Source organism: Gadus chalcogrammus, chromosome 23 (assembly GCF_026213295.1).
Source record: "Gadus chalcogrammus isolate NIFS_2021 chromosome 23, NIFS_Gcha_1.0, whole genome shotgun sequence".
NCBI classification, from domain to species: domain Eukaryota; kingdom Metazoa; phylum Chordata; class Actinopteri; order Gadiformes; family Gadidae; genus Gadus; species Gadus chalcogrammus.
Window position 1 is genome coordinate 2,309,841 of NC_079434.1, and position 18,136 is coordinate 2,327,976.

Sequence of the window (18,136 nt, forward strand, 5' to 3'; positions counted from 1 at the left end):
GTATGATGACGTTGATTCCATAATGAATCCGCTCAGTCGTAACGAGTATCGATAAAACCATCTACTTTACCTGTCTCCACTTTTTATAGAGATTGGTGCACATATTTTTACTTCAAACGTATTCTGCTAAAAACCCTGGATGTGTTATGATGAACATCTTTGTGGTTCTGGTTAACAGTGGAGGTGAAATGCAAACCCCCTGACAGTTCTTGAGGACCAGAAGGTCCCCAGTCGCCCCCAGACTGGTCACGTTTATTATTTCTTATATTGAAGAAAATGTACACTGACGTTGAAAACTTGCTTCTAAATGTGTATGTAAAAAAGTGTAATCGTTATCCATTTATTTTTCTCTCAGGATTCAGATCAATTTTACAGATAGCTTTATATATGAACCTACAGCTTCACTCCTATAAAACGTAGGCTTCTTAGAGCATTTAAATAAATATAGTTGATCTAATATTATGGCTACGCATGCGCACGTGGGGTCAGGGTTGACAGGAGTGCGGCGGCTACCGGCTAAGCTAACTGAAGAACCGCAACTAGCTACATGTGGAGGGTGAAACGGGAGTTATCCCTGACCCCCACTCTTTAAAAAAAAAACTATTTTTGGCCAAAAAATAAAACTTTAAACTCCAATCCCATCCAAATTAAGGGTTCACGTTGGTTCACAATGAAGGGGTGAGTACACAACATGGCTAGAGATAGGATGAGCGCTGAAGTAAAGTTTTTTGATGTCTTTTTTTAACATGAGGAGGCGGGGAGGGGACAACGATAGCCGTGTAGCTAAGCTAGCTGGTCCAGTCGGCGGACCTCAGCACGGTTGCTTCAGCGGGGTTCGGCGACCTGTTGTCGGGTCTAGCACTGTGGTTTACCAGCGTATGGATGTTTGCTGTGAACTGGTGAAATGGTTTGCTCCCGTATAGCCGAGTCAGCCCGTCTGGCCACCTAACAGCTAACGCTACACGGGGCAGGAGCTAACACGCTATTTCTCCCGTCAATTGAAATCAGCTTAACTCATTAAGTTCATGTTCCTGTGTATAGACTCGCCAGCCGAGGGTTGATCCTGTCATGAAGTGGCAGTTATTGTACCGCTCGGTTGTTGAGCAGCACGTTTATCCTCGGTTTTCTAGCTAACGTTGACTAGCTTTAGTGTCATGGGTCGCTTATTGAAATCGGAGCTCTATAAAGGGTGGGCTGCTTTACAGCGACCACTGCTATTTGCAGAAATGACATACCAGTGTGTACATGGTTCTGTAGTCACGGCGTGTTTTTTATTTTTTTATTTATTTTTATTAAAGTATTGCACCAAATCTGACCCATGCGATTGGAAAGTAATGATCATTTCAGTAATGCAGTACTGATGGTTTCAGTACTGCAGTACTGCTGTTGGAATTTTAAGGTAATACACAGGGTGAAAGGACTGTCTATGTTACACGTCTTGCTTATTGACCTTTTCAGGGCAGCAACGCATCTATGACTAATCAATGATACCATTTTGTCGTCAAATATTACTTTACGGCAAAATGTCAAAGACACAATTCCTCCTGTAAATGCATTTTGTACCCGAATTTAAAAATGTATCAGGAATTCGACTCGTAAATGTTTAGAAAACATTCCTTCATCTGTGATTGATGAATTAATAGCGTAAATTACAACTTAAATCAAAGACTACTGCTTTCTGGTATTAAGTTGATGTACAACGAGTCTTTTTGCCTGTTTTATGAAATGTATATTTCCAGCAGTCTAACCGTTTTGATCTTGTTCCAGTAGCCGAATTGAGCTCGGGGACGTGACGCCCCACAACATCAAGCAGCTAAAACGCCTCAACCAGGTCATCTTCCCTGTCAGCTACAACGACAAGTTTTACAAAGATGTTTTGGAAGTGGGAGAGCTTGCCAAGCTAGGTGAGAACCCCTTGCCAAAAATAATCTCATTCTTAAAGTCAGACAATACCTAATTTTCAGCACCACAGACTACATGCAAATTAACCCTATCTGACTACAAGTCCTCTTAAAGGAGACGTATCATTCCACCAGGTGTGAGTGTGATTAGCCTTACAAGGTGTTTCGAAAATCGGCCCCATATGACATCACTAGTGGGCGTGTCCACCTAGATCTGTGCTGGATAGATGAGCAACGTTTACTTCAGTCCACTGTGTAGGCTGGTAGACTGATCTATCCAGCATAGAGCTAGGTGGACACGCCCACTAGTGATGTCATATAGGGCAAATTTTCGAAATGGCTTTTAAGGCTAATCACACTCACACCTGGTGGTATAATATGTCTCCTTTAATTAATATATTCCAGTAGATGTGTGTTGCATGCTTGAATTGTATTCATTGCCTGCATCTCATGCTCCAATAACATCTCCCTCCAGACTTATGTAGGACGCTACCTCATTATTTATTACATGTAATCACTTCTCCGTCCTACACGTCTATCCTCCCCCCAATTTAGTAGTCATGAATGAATGTCATGAATACCACTTTGTCATGAATACCGTTCCATCCTGTTTGTGATAAAGTGGAACCTCTTGGTTTTATCTTGCAGCGTACTTCAATGACATTGCAGTGGGGGCTGTATGCTGCCGAGTGGACCATTCGCAGAACCAGAAGAGACTGTACATCATGACACTCGGCTGTCTAGCACCTTACCGTAGACTAGGAATCGGTACAGAGACTACAGTTCCACTCATGAACATGCATTGTACAGGGGTTACTGTTTGTTTCACAAGTTTGACCTCTGTGAATCTCCGTAGGTACAAAGATGCTGAACCATGTGCTTAACATCTGTGAGAAGGACGGTACCTTTGACAACATATACCTGTGAGTATCTCAATCTGGAGAAGAATGTGTGTTGTTTTTTCATCCAGTCATTTCTCTAGCTAAATATACAATATTAAATGTTATATAATACTATACAGGGGTTGACACTAACGCTTGCCCGCTTGCCCGGGGCAACTAAAAGTAATATTTGGGCAAGTTGAGATTGATTTCTGGTTGACCCAATGGGCAAGTGGATTTTGGGTTAATATAAAGGCTATTTATTCAAGTGTTTTTAAAAACTGCAGAGCAACCTTGTGTTCCGCAAAATCATACAAAATAGATGTATTTGCAATTGATCAGCGTGCTGTCTTCTCTTCACTCGGACAGCGAGTTAACAGACACGCATCGCTTCAGGGCGAATATAGCCCCGCCTTCTGTCACTCACTCGCAGTGCGGTCTCTGGCAGTGATTCAACGGTGTTAGCCTACACAGCTAGCATCTAGAGCAGCGCCTCCGCGAGCGGTTTAGGTAGAGAGGGAAAATAGAGAAGTGATGGAGGAGTCCGGTTTGGAAGTAGGCAAGAGGCAAATTATGCAAGAACACGGTTTTGGGTTTCATAACTATGCACAGCACTAGCGATCTTTTTTTACGAAATTGGACCTGCACAAACTATATATTATATGAAAACTGAGCCTCCACTTATTCCGACAAACGATATCATTCTGTGACTAAAACTCGCAAATAACAACTTAAGAAGAAAAGCCCCCTTTCTTTTAACAACCAAAAATGAAGTTTTACCTTTGTGATCTTTGTCTACAGTTGAAACTTAAAAGTTGATTCTGATCGCATAAAACCACCTTAAACAGATAATCCAGTGTCTCAGCCAAATTTTGCAACTTTACATGGTGTTTGCAAACTTTGCACTCTTCACTCTCCACTTTCTTAGGAAAAGGGTAAGTTGCCTTCAATCAGAACACATGTTCTTCAGCACAATCTAGTTCCCATACGTGTATTTGCGAGTATTTGGCTTGGTGTCATTCGATTATATTTGCCCTGAACTTTAAATAGAGGTGTCAAGTGTCAAAATTGTAAGATGTCTACCTTTATTTGTGTCTCAAAGTAAGACAGCGCTACCAACTGATAATGACCAACTGATAATTATTTCAGGTGGAAAATGTTGTCTTCCACTTATGCTGTGTTCCATGGCACCAAGTATTATCTACATCGAATATTTCACTTGCAAAACAATCTTTCTTTTGCCACCAAGATGACATTATCGCCCTTACAGTTGTGGAGATATACTCTATTTACTTTGGGTACGTTCTTTTCTGAAAAAAACTTTTCCCCTGATATCGAGAATAGTACAGAATATCTATATTTTTCCAGGTATACTATCGAAGTTAGAAAATCCAGTATCGTGAATGACAACACTACTAGAAACGCGATTGTGATTTTTCAGTGTGTGGAAGCTAACATTTTATAATACTTTATTTCTCCCTTTCCAATAGTCATGTGCAGATCAGCAACGAGTCGGCCATTGACTTTTACCAAAAGTTCGGCTTTGAGATCATCGAAACGAAAAAGAATTACTACAAGAGGATAGAGCCGGCTGATGCCCACGTGCTGCAGAAGAGCCTGCGCAGCCCCAGCGCCGCCCCCAGCGGAGAGCTCCAGAAGGCTGAGTGACGCCACAGCACGGTGCCCACCTCCACAGGAAAAAAAACTGAGACGGATGCCCCAGGTCGACGCAATCAACACTTTCTTTAAAAGGACGTTTAAAAGAGGAAACATCAACAAAGTACAGAAAATTGCTGCTTTTATTTCGCAATGGGCCCCCCTTAATTTAGCGTTCTAGCGCGTCCTTCCCCTTCGCCCCCTTTTTATTATAGATGTCAAGCTGACTCGATACTCGGTCTTTACAGAAAATTGCCAATATCAAACCGTTTTAGATTCGGAAGGGACAAGAGGTTGGTTAAACATACTGTTTTTGAGTTTTTTTTATGCGGTTTAGAGGAAGATCTATCAAACAGTTTGGACAAAGAGAAACATGACTTGATTTGAATGTTGGGAGTCTTTTGAAAGACCATCGCTGACAGACGAACTCCTGGGCGGTTACCATGGAGACCTACTTCCATATTGTTGATACAACAGAGGAACATTCAGAGTCCATCACCAAGCCATCGGGAGTATGCTGGGATCCTTTATTTCGACCAGTCTGTTGGGTGTGTCTGATCCTCAAGTCAGAATAACCCCGTATGGGGAATGTGGTAGCAGAAAGGTTTCAAGTTGGTGGGAAGATTTGTTCGCCTCATTTACTTTCAGAGGAAAAAAATGGGGGTTTTGGTTTAAGCTAAGTCTAGGGTTTTTTTTTTGACATTGAGGTGATTAATGGCTCAGAGGTTCTCCTGGGTTTGCAACTAAGTCCAATAACATGAATTGAAATGGTAATTTTAAATAAAAATGCACGATTTTCAGATAACATACACTATTTTTGTCCATTGATTTGAAATGCCAATGTACAGATAGTTTGTATCTTAATGGGCATCATTTTCAATGGTGGTGATTTGATTTTGAGCATCAGGTAGGACATTCTCGAGTGGTTGTGTTTTTCTTTAAAGAATGGGTATCCTTTTCATTTGGCATTTTATTTGGTCATCTATTAAAAATACAGTATTACTGAAATTATTTACCGAGTGACAGTGCCTCAGTTTCTGTCGATGCATATTACATTTCTGAAACTTTAAAGCTAAACTGATGTTTGGGAGCGTGTGGACCCATGGCCTTACGAGCAAGATACTGCCCAGGGGGAGCTCTGACCCGTGCATGCCTGAGGCGTTCTCCTCCGCTGTAGTAAAGCATGGTTTTTTTTGAAGAATTTTATCTTTTCTGGAGTTCTATATTGTAAGACTTTTTAACCTCTAAATAAAGGAACTACTATTTGCAATCGCTCATACAGTTTTTCCTCAATCATTGCTATTTTGCAGATGATTGTGGCTTTAACTATATATATTTTTTTAGTAAAGAAAAATAAGTAAGGTTGAAGTCTACAGTGAATTTTGCCTCGCATGTTGATTGGCTCGTTGATCCTTCTTCCTCGGGACCATTGGCTCCTGACCAGGAACGACCTCCCCCTTTCTGCTTTGGGTTAGGTTGTGTGCAGATTGTTTTGAAATGAGTTTATTGCTTTTCCTGCTAGCCCCTAATCCAACGGTTTTGCCAGCGACACACCGCAAAGATGCCAAGGCAACAGGTCAGTGAAATCTAATTTAAAATCGTTTAAAAGCAGCGCACTAGTCATGTTTTTTTTGACAACCATTCTCGATACCAGGACAGGCTAAGCTAGCCTGCTACTCCAGGCTATCCTGACGCTTTTAGCTCGTCTGGAAGTGCCTATCACTGGGCTGCTGGTTTCAAGATGTTACATATTCTATATGCCTACTCATTTGGAGACAACTGAAAGGGTTAGGGACATGGTTGGGACTCACAAAATTGTAAAATATAATGGTAAAGTATGCACTTATAGTTTAGCTGGTTAGCTATGTTACTGACTAAACTAGCTGATTAGCATTTCGCTAAGAGTGTACAGCTCAACGTAATCTTTAAGGATGTGTGGACTGCCAACCTCTATAACTAGGATATTTAAACACAATGCACCAGATGTGTGAATGGAACTGATATATTTCTGCTGTCCATGGTTGTTTATGTTCAGTCCCAATCCATCTTACCTCTTTAATATAGGCTGGCCAGGGCACTGATTTCATGTCCAGTTGGTAGATGTGTCCACTGGTGCCTGGCAACTGTTAGGACATGATGCCAGAGATGACAGAAACACAGACCCCTGGTCGTAAGCCCAAGTAAGTATGCAACTTTCATCATAAATATATTATTAGTATGTTGTAACGTTGGAGCCAATACCTCATTTTCTACACAACGTAACCCAAACAGTAATTTTGTACATGTGATGCTCGATTTTTTTTTTTCTTGCAGAAAGAAGAAAAACAAAGAATCTCACAATGCAGGTGATGAAAACGCCATGGCTGTGAACTATTGCTTGCATTCAAATGAGATATGACATGCTATTAACACTTGGATGATCTTTGTATCTGCTCTGTTCCTTAGTTGAGAGACATAGAAAAGAAAAGATAAATGCTGGAATTAACCGCATTGGTAACCTTTTGCCATGTTCCCAGGCACTCAAACAGGTAAAATCAAACTGTCAACCTCTTGTTGGCTGAATTTTTCCAATCACATTTTTAAAATTAGCTGGGACGGCCGTTTCTTGACATTCTCATCAACTGCTCACCGCGTTTCTGCAGAGTAAGAATATGATACTGGACCAAGCCGTTCGCTACATTACTGACCTGAAGAAACAGAATGATGCAATGCTTCTTGAAGGAGGTGATAAAGTGCAAGGTGAAGCAATACAACTTGACACACATTCAAATGTTGCTGTCCATGTTGTCTCACTCTGTTGTTCTAAAGTGATTTTGGATGCATTCATCCAACTAATGACGTCATTGCTTTTCTACGCAGCGGAGGAGATCCGCAGACTGCGCCGACAGATGGAGGAGATGAGGAAGGAGAGCGTCCACTACATCGACCTCCTCAAGGCCCACGACATCAACTTCCTGGAGGACCCCACTGTCCACTGGAAGGGCAAGCAGCGTTGTGCCAAAGTTGCCAAGGTGACTCCCACTCACCAACTACCAAAGGGAATCATCGTCTACTCCAACGGGAACGTGATTTGTCCAGCGGGGAAGGAGCCTGTCCTCGAAAAACAAACCCCAGAGACGGTCCTGGTGCAGCCAGGGCCTGACTCCAACACCGGGGTCAGGGTCAACGGGGTCCTCCACGTCAACGTGCCCTCTGCCCCCTCGCTGCTTCCTGCGGCAAACGTTGCTCCTCTGGAGAAAACCGCAGCTCTGAGGCTGGTGGAAAGGACCCACCCTCTGCCGACCTCCGTGTCCTACATCACACTCCAGATCCCCGCTGGCAGCACCTCCTTGCCTCAGCATTCCCAGTCTGCCGTTCCATCCCATAACATTACCATAGCTGCCACTCCAGTGACCCAGCTATCTACTCAGCCTGTCGTGAGCCTGGCCACCGTGGCCCAGGCTGGAACGCACTCCTCCACTGCAGTGGTGGCAGACATTGTGGGCTCTTTAGTCTCCGGAGACACCGCCATGAGGACTGTCAGCTACACGTCCATCCCCAGCAACACAGCTGTCCTCGGGGCTGGGGCAGCCGGTAGCACACAGACCACATGGACAACGCTCCATTTGGCAGGGAACACTGTGCAGCCTGTCTGTCAGAGCATGCCTACGTTGGAGGGTGCTACCACCAATCAGAGGCTTCAGCAGCTGACCGTGTGTCCAATGGGTAACAAATCCACTACCCAGCCCATTAAATTCCAAATACGACCTCAGGTACCCTTACAGCAGGCGAGCATTGCAACACACATCCAAGCACAGCCTGTTCATAGACTTCCACAGCTGCATTCAGCCCTCCTCACACAGACCAATACCCAGCCCCAATGTGCTGTTCCTCCCCGGCCGGCCGTGGTGGCCCATCCTGCTGTCATGTCACAACCCCAGCCATCTGTGCTGCAACCAGCGTCTGTGGTTCCCCATCGCCAGACCGCCCTGATCCCTCAACCCAAGCCCCAGGCCCTCCCTCAGCCGGCCCTTGTACCCCAGCCTCAGGCAACAGTACTTCCCCTTCTCCAGACCATGCAGGTGCTGCAGGTCAACCCATCAGGGGCCGGCGTGTCTGGGGTGTCCGCTCCGCAGAACACCAATAACCAGAGTGTGGTCATCCTACAGCAGGGAAATGCCTGTTCGTCTCAAGCCACAGTTAGAGAGGAACTGCCCAATCAGATGTCATGCCAGCATATCGTCATCATCCAAACCCCCAATCAGACGGCCCCCTCCCAACAGAATCCTCAGGTTGGCATCGTTCCTGCTGCTCTTCCCACTGCAGTGTCTGCTCTCCCTACTCAAATCACAACAACTAACTGCACAACAACTACAGCTAACTTACACACGGTTGGAGGGAAACAGCTGGTGCACATTTTACCACGCCCTGTTCCACCCAAAATGAAGTCCTCCCAGCAGGGGATCCAGGCTTCACCTGCCAGGACTGCTCAGTCTGCCGCCCCACAGACCATCACTGTGAATGGCCAGTTTGCTTTGCAGCCCATGAATACAGCAGATAAAGCAGGCATGCAGGGCAGCAAAAGCACCCTGCAGCTGGTCCAGCCCACCACCGCAGAAGAACCTACCACCAATGTGGCCCTCAATAGTCTAGGGGCGCTGAGCAGCCTCAACAAGAGCATCTCCCAAGGCCTGCCTCTGACGATCACCAGTCTGACGAATCTTCAGAAACCTGCGGCTCCTCCTTCGGTTGTCCAACAGCAGCAGCAACAGCCCACCTCTTCTGTCACCCCTGCCGTCCAAGAAGTAGCACCCACTGCCCCCTCCAGTCACTTACAGGCTTCGGCTACTCCTCCCCTCCTGCCTGTTCCCTTGGCTGATGCCACTAAGGCCCGACGGCAGAAAAAAAGCAAAGTTGTTGCCAAAAAGGGAGCAAACAAAAGAACCAAGCCCCCCAAGAGGAGAGAGAGTATACAGGCCCAGGTTACTATCGCTGGTGCAGCTAGGCCAGTGGTTGCTGTAGTAGAATACCCAACTGCTGGGAGTGTAAAAGATAGTGTCCCTGCAGTCAACACAGTTGTTACACCCGCCACTTGTAGTAAAGTCACTGCTGATGGTAAAACGCCAGAAAATATCTCCAAGAGCCGATCTAAAACAATCACTGTATCAAACTCCTCCAGTCAGGCTGCAGTATGCAGTAAGCCCCAGCAACAAGAAGGCCCAACATCTGTAAGTAGCCCACTGAGCGTATCTCAAAGCACATCTGCAACTAGTATTAATAATACACAAAATGAAGACATTGTGAGTCTACCAAGTGGTGCATTATCATCCACTCCTGCGGTCACACTCAAAACAGCGGTGGCAGCAGCCATGGCCATTAAGAGCAAACCAGTGTCAGTGGTCGGCAATAGCACCACTGCCTCTAAAGTCCCAGGGCCCCGGACCAATTCACAGGCCACCACTACTGAACCTTCCGGGAAGCTATCGAGGCCGCTCAGCTCCACTGGAAGCTCTAGCAGTTCCATTAGATGTGTTGTCTCTGGCGTTTGTGCCACAGACGGTCGTAGCACCTCCTCCAGTGTCACTACGGTGTCTACCGTCTCATCTCCGGTCTGCACCCCTCTTGTCTCGGACAGCATGGCACCAGTTAGGATTCAGGGCACCCAGACCACACTCTCCCAGGCATGCTCCAAGCCAGAAGCACAAATTTCCCCGTCCGCCTCTGTGAGCTCCACCGCACCACCCTCCTCAATGGTTCTGACGTTCTCCGTGGCCCCGGGCACAACTCCTACAAGCACTGAGATGAGGAAAGCAGGCGCCGTCGGTAGATCTCTGATCCAGCAGCCGGACCTGCTCACGTCCACGCCCTCCCCGTCCTGCATGGCCGACGTCAAACAGACCCGGGGTCTCGTCCGAGAGAGGGAGACCCAGAAGCAGAGACACGTCTCTGCAGCGTTGGAGAAACAGTGCATGGCCGAGTCCACCAACCTCGATGTGCCCTCTCGGAAGGACTATCTGCTGTCCCCGCCGGTGTACACCATCCTTGATCATCACGAGACCATGGAGCATCATATGACAGCCAGCCGGCAGACGGACTCCCCGATGTCTGCTGGTGGTGGGAGTGGGAGGGGCTTCTCTGTAGCTTCCATGCTGCCTCAGGGGCATGGCATCAACGCCTCATCTGGTTCCTTCGGCACGTTTACGTTTACGTCGGAACAGGCCGACATCGTAGCCTTGGCTATGCTGGAGCAGGAAATCCCTGGGAGGAGAGCTGCTGGGTGCACCGCAGACCACAGCACTCCAGCAATCTCCGCCACCACGGCATGGGAGCCCCCCAAGACTTCACCGTCGTCTGCCACGCAAGAGAGGGGCTTGTCTGCACCGCAGGGGAAGGCGACCAAGCCCATGGAGGCTGCGGTGACAAAGCCCCCCAGCCAGGGGTCTGTCAGAGCTCAGAGTGGGGAGGGGTCCATTATTGGGCTGACGGGATCCAGACATCCAACGGGTATTTCTTACTCCCAGGTGCAGTCCCATCCACTGGTTCCATCACAATGCGGGACCAGTTTGAGTGTCAACAATCTGATCAGGCCTAACTCGAGCCAGCAGCCTTACCCTGGCTCGCCCAGTCTCTCGGGCCAGCAGGGCTCCATCCCCTCCCCTGTGGGATCTTCCCCACACTTGTCTCAGTCGTCCAACAGTTCCCTGCCCCCCTGCTCTGTCTCGGTCCAGCTCAACGACTACACCCCTCTGAAGGGTGCCCTCATGAGGAATCAGGCTGGTATGGGGGAGCGCCACGTCAAACATGTCTCCAAACGACAGGCCCAGGAAGAGGTCATGCTGACGTCTGGGAAGCGGCCCAAGCTATGCCCCCAGTCGACCCCCATCCATAGCCGCATGGAGGTAAAAGCCCCCGACCACACCCAGATGATGGTGGGGCAGATTCCCCCCGGCCCCTCAGCCATCATGAGCAGGATCAACCCTGATGGCGCTGGCTCCCTTTTCACCTCAAACTCTTTCATGAACACCGTTCTGCGTCCCATTGAGTGTCCACCCCAAGGACTGCCTGATCCAAACCAGTCTGTCCTGCCTCATGTTGCACAAGGACACCCCCAGCACACCTCATCCCAGTCGGGTCAACACCTCAGTGGAAACCCTTACATGAAGCAGCAACAGCAACAACAGCAGCAGCAACAACAGCAGCAACAACAACAACAGCAGCAGCAACAACAGCAGCAGCAACAGGAACAGCAAAGGCACCAGCTGTACCAGCTCCAACACCACCTGACCCAGCCTGACCCGGCGCAGCTCCACTCGCTCCACCAGAGGTTGCTGCAGCAGCAGGAGCAACAGCATGTCCAGAAGAAGAGGGGGCTGGTGAGAGGCAATCAGAGCAGCTCACCTGCTGGCCTGCATCAGAAACCGCATCACATGGAGAAGCCAGGGGTCCAACAGCAGCAGCAGCAGCAGCAGCTGCAGCAGCACCCACAGCAACAACAGCATCAACAACACGCCCAGCAGCAGGCCCACCAACACCAACAGCAGAGCCATCAGCAGTCCCACCCGCAGCCTCACCAACAACTACCACAGCATCCGCAGCAAACACACCAACAACAACATCAACAACAGCAGCAGCTCCAGCAGCAGCAGAGCTCTCATTCAAGACATCAACAGCACCTCCAGCAGCAGATCCAGCAGCAGCAGCACTTTGGAGTGCGACCCCCAGAGAAGAGCTGCGAGAGCCAGGCAGGAGGACCCAGGAGCCACCATGCTGGGCATCTGGCACAGCAGGAGCACCTCAAGGTGGGTCGGTTGTCCTAGAATGTAGCATCTGGGCAGTGTGTCATTCCCTCTCTCTTTATCCCACTTTCTTTCATCACGGTTCTGTCCATAAATGCACAATGAGTCCATTTAAATTGTGTTAAAAACAATGTAGCTTTGGCCAAGAAAAAATATAATCTGTGGATTGCAATTGGTTTTAAGACAATTTTTATGTTTCTTCAAGCCCTTTATGCACAATGCAATTCCTTTAGTTCTCCTGTTGTTGTGCCCTCAGGCTGGCCAGGACCACAACAGCATGCAGAGGCTGCTGAGCTCCAGGAGCCTGGAGCAGCAGCTCATCACGCAGCCCAGCAACCCTGCCTCCCGGGCCCCCGACATGGCCTGCACCCCCTCCCGCCAGGAGCGCCACCGTGTCTCCAACTACTCTGCGGAGGCCCTCATCGGCAAGAGCTCGTCAAACGGTGACCACCACCAACAGCAGCAGCAACAGCAGCAGCAGCAGCAGCAACAACAGCAGCAGCAACAACAGCAACAACAACAGCAACAACAGCAGCAACAGCAACAACAGCAGCAGCAACAACAACAGCAACAACAACAGCAGCAACAGCGAATGGGGCTTCATCATCAGACTGGTCGTGGATCTGCTCCGGAGCAGTCTGACCTGCGGGGTTACCTGGACACGTCGCGTGGGAAGGCCAGCATAGGGCACAGCCAGAACCGCCACGAACACCCAGGCTCCTCAGACGTACAGCGAGTCTCAGAATGCCCTCCTTTCAAGGCCATGGTCAGCGGAGGAGGAGGACATCAACTGGGTGGTTTTGAGGTACAGGGGTCCCGCGGAGGGGACATGACCCCAAAACCTGTTCCCCCCACCCAGAGGGTTCCTCAGGGGCAGCAGCAGCAGCAGCAGGGGGGCTTCAGGATGGGAGGGGGTCTTCCAGGGGACGGCAGGTCTCGTGGGGGCTACAGCGGAGCCCACCCTGGGTCTCAGGGTGGGGGGAGCGTGCTGTCGCGGGAGCAGGACAGCTGCCACCAGAGCTTCATGCAGAACCTGCTGTCGCCGCACTTACCCGAGCAGACGGCCCACCAGCGTCCGGTGCAGTGCTGCCCCCCGGTCAGCATCATGGAGTACGGCTGTGTGACCGCCAGCTCCACGGCCGACATGCAGGCCAAGGCCTCAAGTCCCAGCGGAGCCCAGAGCCAGAAGACCCAGAGCATGAGGCTCGGGGACGGCAGCAAGGGCCACCTCCCGCATGGGAGTGGGAACATGCACGGAGGAGGGAGCCCCGTGGTGAGAGCTGCCGTTCTCCCCCACCCCCCCATACCGCACAGCGGCCCCGAGCCTGGCGGCCGCCCCCCTGCCACCCGCGCTCCCTCCACCGCCGCCGGCCAGCGCTCCCGCCACCCGGGCCAGGACAACCTGCCCGCCAAGCTGAGGCCTGGGGAGCGACCGCGCTCCGGCCCCCTGAGACCCACCAACCCCTTCGAGCCGGAGGGGCACCTGCCGCTAGCCCCTGGGGGCCACCTGCCGCTGGCACCTGGGGGTGGGGGGCTGCTGAGCAGGCCTCAGTCCGGGGGGGACGCACGGCGCAGCAGCATCGTCCGCTTCAACGACGGGGACGGCAACCTGCTCCCAGACCAGCACCTCACGCAGAACTTCAGCTTCCCCTTCATCGGGGAGGGGGGGATGAACCCCCCGCCGCCTCCTCCGCCCATCAACACCAACTCCACCTTCATACCGCCAGTGAGCCAGGCGGGCTCCTCGCGGACCCCCGCCCTCCTGCCCGTGGAGCCGCAGAACACCCTGCCCTCCTTCTATTCGTCCTACTCCCCGGCGGCCCACCCCAGCCTGCCCAGCGACCTGCCACTGCAGTACTTCTCCAACCAGATGTTCACCAGCCCCGGGGGGGACAAGGGTGGCGCCGCGCCCCTCAACAACCGCTTCGGCTCCATCCTGTCCCCGCCCCGCCCGGTGGGCTTCGGTCAGGCCAGCTTCCCCCTGCTCCCGGAGATGCCCCCCATGCCCATCACCAACGCCTCGGGCATCACGCCGCACCTCTCCAACTTCAGTCTGACCTCGCTGTTCCCGGAGATCGCCACGGCGATGCCCAGCGACGGCTCCTCCATGCCCATGTCCCCGCTGCTGTCGCTGTCCAACGCCTCGGCCGCCGACTCGGGCAAGCAGACCAACCGGCCCGCCCACAACATCAGCCACATCCTGGGCCACGACGGCAGCTCCGCCGTCTGATTGGCCTGCAGGTCGCCATGGCGAGAAGGGGTTCCTAGTAGTCAGGGTACCATTTCAGTTTTCAAGACAGGGTGGGGGGGCGCAAGTGATTTGGATAAGAGTTGACAGGAAGTCACAATTAAAGATGGGGTTCATTGAGGTTTAAAGACCCCGTCTCCATAGACTCCATATTTTTGTTTTGGTTTTTTACATCTTTAGGTGGAGACACAAATAAGTAACTTATGTCATACTTTGGTTCAACTATCTTGTAGTAATTATCCACCTTTAGGTTTATAAGAAGATTTCAAACATCCACTGAGGTTTATCAGTTTTTTTCAATAATACCCAGAAATGTAATTTACTAACTTATATCAGGGTTTACTGTACAGAATCCATTTTCCCAAAAGCTATTTTGTAAATACCAATGTTTCATACAAGAGTATGTATGTATTTGTAAATACAAAGTTGATTAATAAAGTTTATAAGCATCCTTTTCCATGTATCAACGAGGTGGGTGTGTACGTGTGTCGGTGATATTTGAACAACGCCCTCTAGGTGGCGTTAGACGCATTCTGTTTAATCATATTGGATATTATTCTACATGGAGGCCTTAAAATGCAGGCTTCTACAGCCAACTCAATGTAAATGTGAATCTAGAATTGAAATTACCCTCAACTAAATCCGAATTAGCCAATTCCATATAATTACACTCAATCTTAATGAGGTGCAGGGTCAAAATAGTCTGAATTTTCACTTGACCACATTTCTTTAGGTCTGCCTTTCCGAAAAATATTTTTAATCTCACTTTGCACTACAGGACTCACCGTATTTTCTGCAGGAAAGTACCTTACTTTATTCTCTACAAACTACTATTCCACAATTTCTCACCTCAAAATATTTTTTCAATGGCAAAGGCGTCCGTCCATTCTCTGACACTTCAACTACTACTAGAAATTGTTATCCGTTAACCTTCGTTGAAACATTTAACAAATCAACAGAATTTCGATATCATCTATACTTCTTTCAGAATCACAGTTTAACTGTATAATTTCATACCCGCTTTGTAAATTTTCAGTTGGCCTCATTGACTCCCGGTGAGGCTAGCGTGAGGACGTTCTAGATCAGGGGTCTCAAACTCGCGGCCCGGGGGCCAATTGAGGCCTGTGGGATGATATTTTGTGGCCCCCTACTTGACATCAAAGTTAAGTGTTAGTGCGGCCCGTGCGTTGTTGTCAAACGCACACAAGTGGCTTGCTACGCTTTTTTATCACTTGTGATAGAGTGACCAGAAGTCCCACTTTTGCCGGGAAAGTCCCAATTTTGAGTTGCGTGTCCTGAGTCCCGACAAAAGTCAAAAGACGCTAAAATGTCCCGGTTACCACCAACCACTATGAAATGTCCCCTGTTAGCGATTACATAGCCAACATGATCTAATGATAGCCCTATCATTATCTTAGATTGGGTCGGTCAGTTGTGCTCCTTTTTTCAGTGGAATACTTGATGCGGCCCAGCCTGACCCAGGCTCTACCTCCGGCGGCCCCCAGGTAAGTTGAATTTGAGACACCTGTTCTAGATGAAGGTCTAGCCCAAGGTCGCTATCACAAAAGCGAACCATTGAGGACGTCCCTGAGCCTAAACAACGTCAATATTTAACCTAGAAACACATGTCAAAATTAAACGGTTACTTTAGTTCTTGTTAGACTGGCGCTAAAATTATTAATTTATTGGAAATATGATTGTTGTATATCTGCCGTTTGTCTGTGCGGACCCCCGTTTATATGGCTAGAGGCTAGATGCTTGCTACATATGGGATGTACTCCTGCGGCATGTTCCGATATCCATACTTCCCATACTTACTATACTTAGTTTGAGTACGTAGGGCCTTCCAATTATGATTGGGTGACTTATTTTTGGATGGACTAATTTTGTAGCTTTTATAGCTTTTTAGCTTTTTATAGCTGTGAGGCATAAAGCGTTCACAGGTCAAAGCAGGATGTTTTTGGCGGGTAACGAGCTGTGACGGCAGTCTATCGTAATGTCCGGTAAGTGCACCGCAGAGTATTCGATTTTGAACCACACTGACATCTAAAAATCTGCGCACTTAGTGAGTGTGGATAGTGTACTACATTTAAGTATACTCATGGAAGTATGGATAAGGGAACACAGCACTGGTAGAAGCTAAATGCTAACCACAATGCTTAACTTCACGTCATGCTGAATGAACACGAATATTAAGGGGTGGGAGATGGGCACCTGTCCACTAGTAATTAGTAAGTAGGGGCGAGGGAGGGCCATCAGACCTGTCATTCAAACCTCTTTGCCAGTTGTAAGGAGTTTTGATTCATGATGCATTAGTCGAGCTGGGGTTGACTGTACATAGTTCTCTGGTTTATGTTCTTTAAAGGGGACATATTGTGCCACCAGGTATGAGTGTGATTAGCCATTACTGACATCACAGGTGGGCATGATGTCCCCCTAGGTGTAGGATGGATAGATGAGCAACGGTTGCTACAGTCCACTGGGTAGGCTGGCAGAGAGATCTATCCAGCAGCAATCTAGGTGGACATGCCCACCTGTGATGTCAGAAGCTGCACATTTTCAAAACGGCTTGTAATGGCTAATCATTCTCACACCTGGTGGTATTATATGAGTTCTTAGGATTATTTCGAGTTTAAGTTCTAATTAAATAGAGGATTTTATGCATGACTATTTTGAGGGTTGTTTTATTTTAGCTCATGTACCCATTTTCTGCTGCTGTCAGCGTTTACTTTACAGACCTCGTGAGGTTTGTGTGTGCCAGATAAAGATGAGAGGTTCATTGTATCGCAAATAACGTCATAGTTACTATCAAGTTGCGGTTATGTGTGTATTCATGTTTTTGCCATTGCAGAAGTATATGATTAATCGGTTTTCTGGCAACATACGTTTTGGGAGGGTTTTAGGTTCACTGGGAGGTTTTGAGCCTATAGCTGCTTTCGGTATGTGTAACGTGTAAGTCCTGATATTCTCCTGATATTCTTCTAATGGGCCTTATGACTGAACAACATATCTTGAAATTTGTATCCTGAAATTCTCCTGAAAAAAAATATTTTTTATTATTTATTTTACTTATAATAATATTATTTTCTCTGGAGGAAATGTAAATTAACTTATGTGTGTGTTATAGTTTCATGTAATTTTGTCTATTACTCGTGGGTTACTTATATTAATATATAAACAGAGGTAAGGATGTACAAGCTTAATCTTTATTTGCGCTCAAATCCAACTAAAAGACCCACACATCATAGATCACAGCTGTAGTGCCTGTCAAACACACTGCTCGATCCATTATACCACAGTGTGAATGATGAGTAGGAATTTCTCACACCACATGAGATGACGCTTTGGTCTGCATTTGCATGTCATTGAGTGGCACCCTTAATGATAATCAATAGTTAGTTATGCAACTATTGTCGAATCTCTAGATGTACAAATGCGGCGGACATGTCTGGCTTATAGTTGGGCTGGAAATTGCCAATCCAATCTGATCAGCTCAGCTATTCTATATTTTTTCTCAAATGTATTCAAACTTGATCAAATTAGCCATTTGTTTAACTTATTTGTTTCCAAGCATTATTTTTTTAAAATGGTGTGCATGTTTACATTGTCTGTTCAAATCCCTTCACTAGATTTAAACCCTTTAACGGTAATGCTTGAAAGGTCCTTGTAATAACA

General features: G+C 48.1%; 2 protein-coding genes across 3 annotated transcripts; both read left to right on the forward strand.

Annotated features, from left to right (window-relative positions):
* Nucleotides 1-201: 201 nt before the first annotated feature.
* naa50 (N-alpha-acetyltransferase 50, NatE catalytic subunit) lies at nucleotides 202-5,701 on the forward strand. 2 transcript variants are annotated; one of them, XM_056584769.1, is made up of 5 exons: nucleotides 202-678; nucleotides 1,768-1,904; nucleotides 2,550-2,669; nucleotides 2,758-2,824; nucleotides 4,273-5,701. In XM_056584769.1, exons 1-5 carry the CDS (start codon nucleotides 671-673, stop codon nucleotides 4,448-4,450), a joined length of 510 nt encoding a protein of 169 aa, XP_056440744.1. In that variant the 5' UTR covers nucleotides 202-670; the 3' UTR covers nucleotides 4,451-5,701. The 2 variants fall into 2 exon arrangements, with proteins under 2 accessions (XP_056440744.1, XP_056440745.1); XM_056584770.1 differs by having other exon boundaries at nucleotides 499-678; nucleotides 1,771-1,904; nucleotides 4,273-5,691.
* Nucleotides 5,702-5,784: 83 nt separating this feature from the next.
* Nucleotides 5,785-15,602, forward strand: LOC130377611 (basic helix-loop-helix domain-containing protein USF3). Its single transcript, XM_056584762.1, has 7 exons — nucleotides 5,785-6,014; nucleotides 6,503-6,618; nucleotides 6,752-6,783; nucleotides 6,884-6,966; nucleotides 7,081-7,177; nucleotides 7,298-12,216; nucleotides 12,470-15,602. The coding sequence occupies exons 2-7, from the start codon at nucleotides 6,572-6,574 to the stop codon at nucleotides 14,441-14,443; spliced, it is 7,152 nt and encodes a 2,383-aa protein (XP_056440737.1). The 5' UTR covers nucleotides 5,785-6,014; nucleotides 6,503-6,571; the 3' UTR covers nucleotides 14,444-15,602.
* Nucleotides 15,603-18,136: the final 2,534 nt, after the last annotated feature.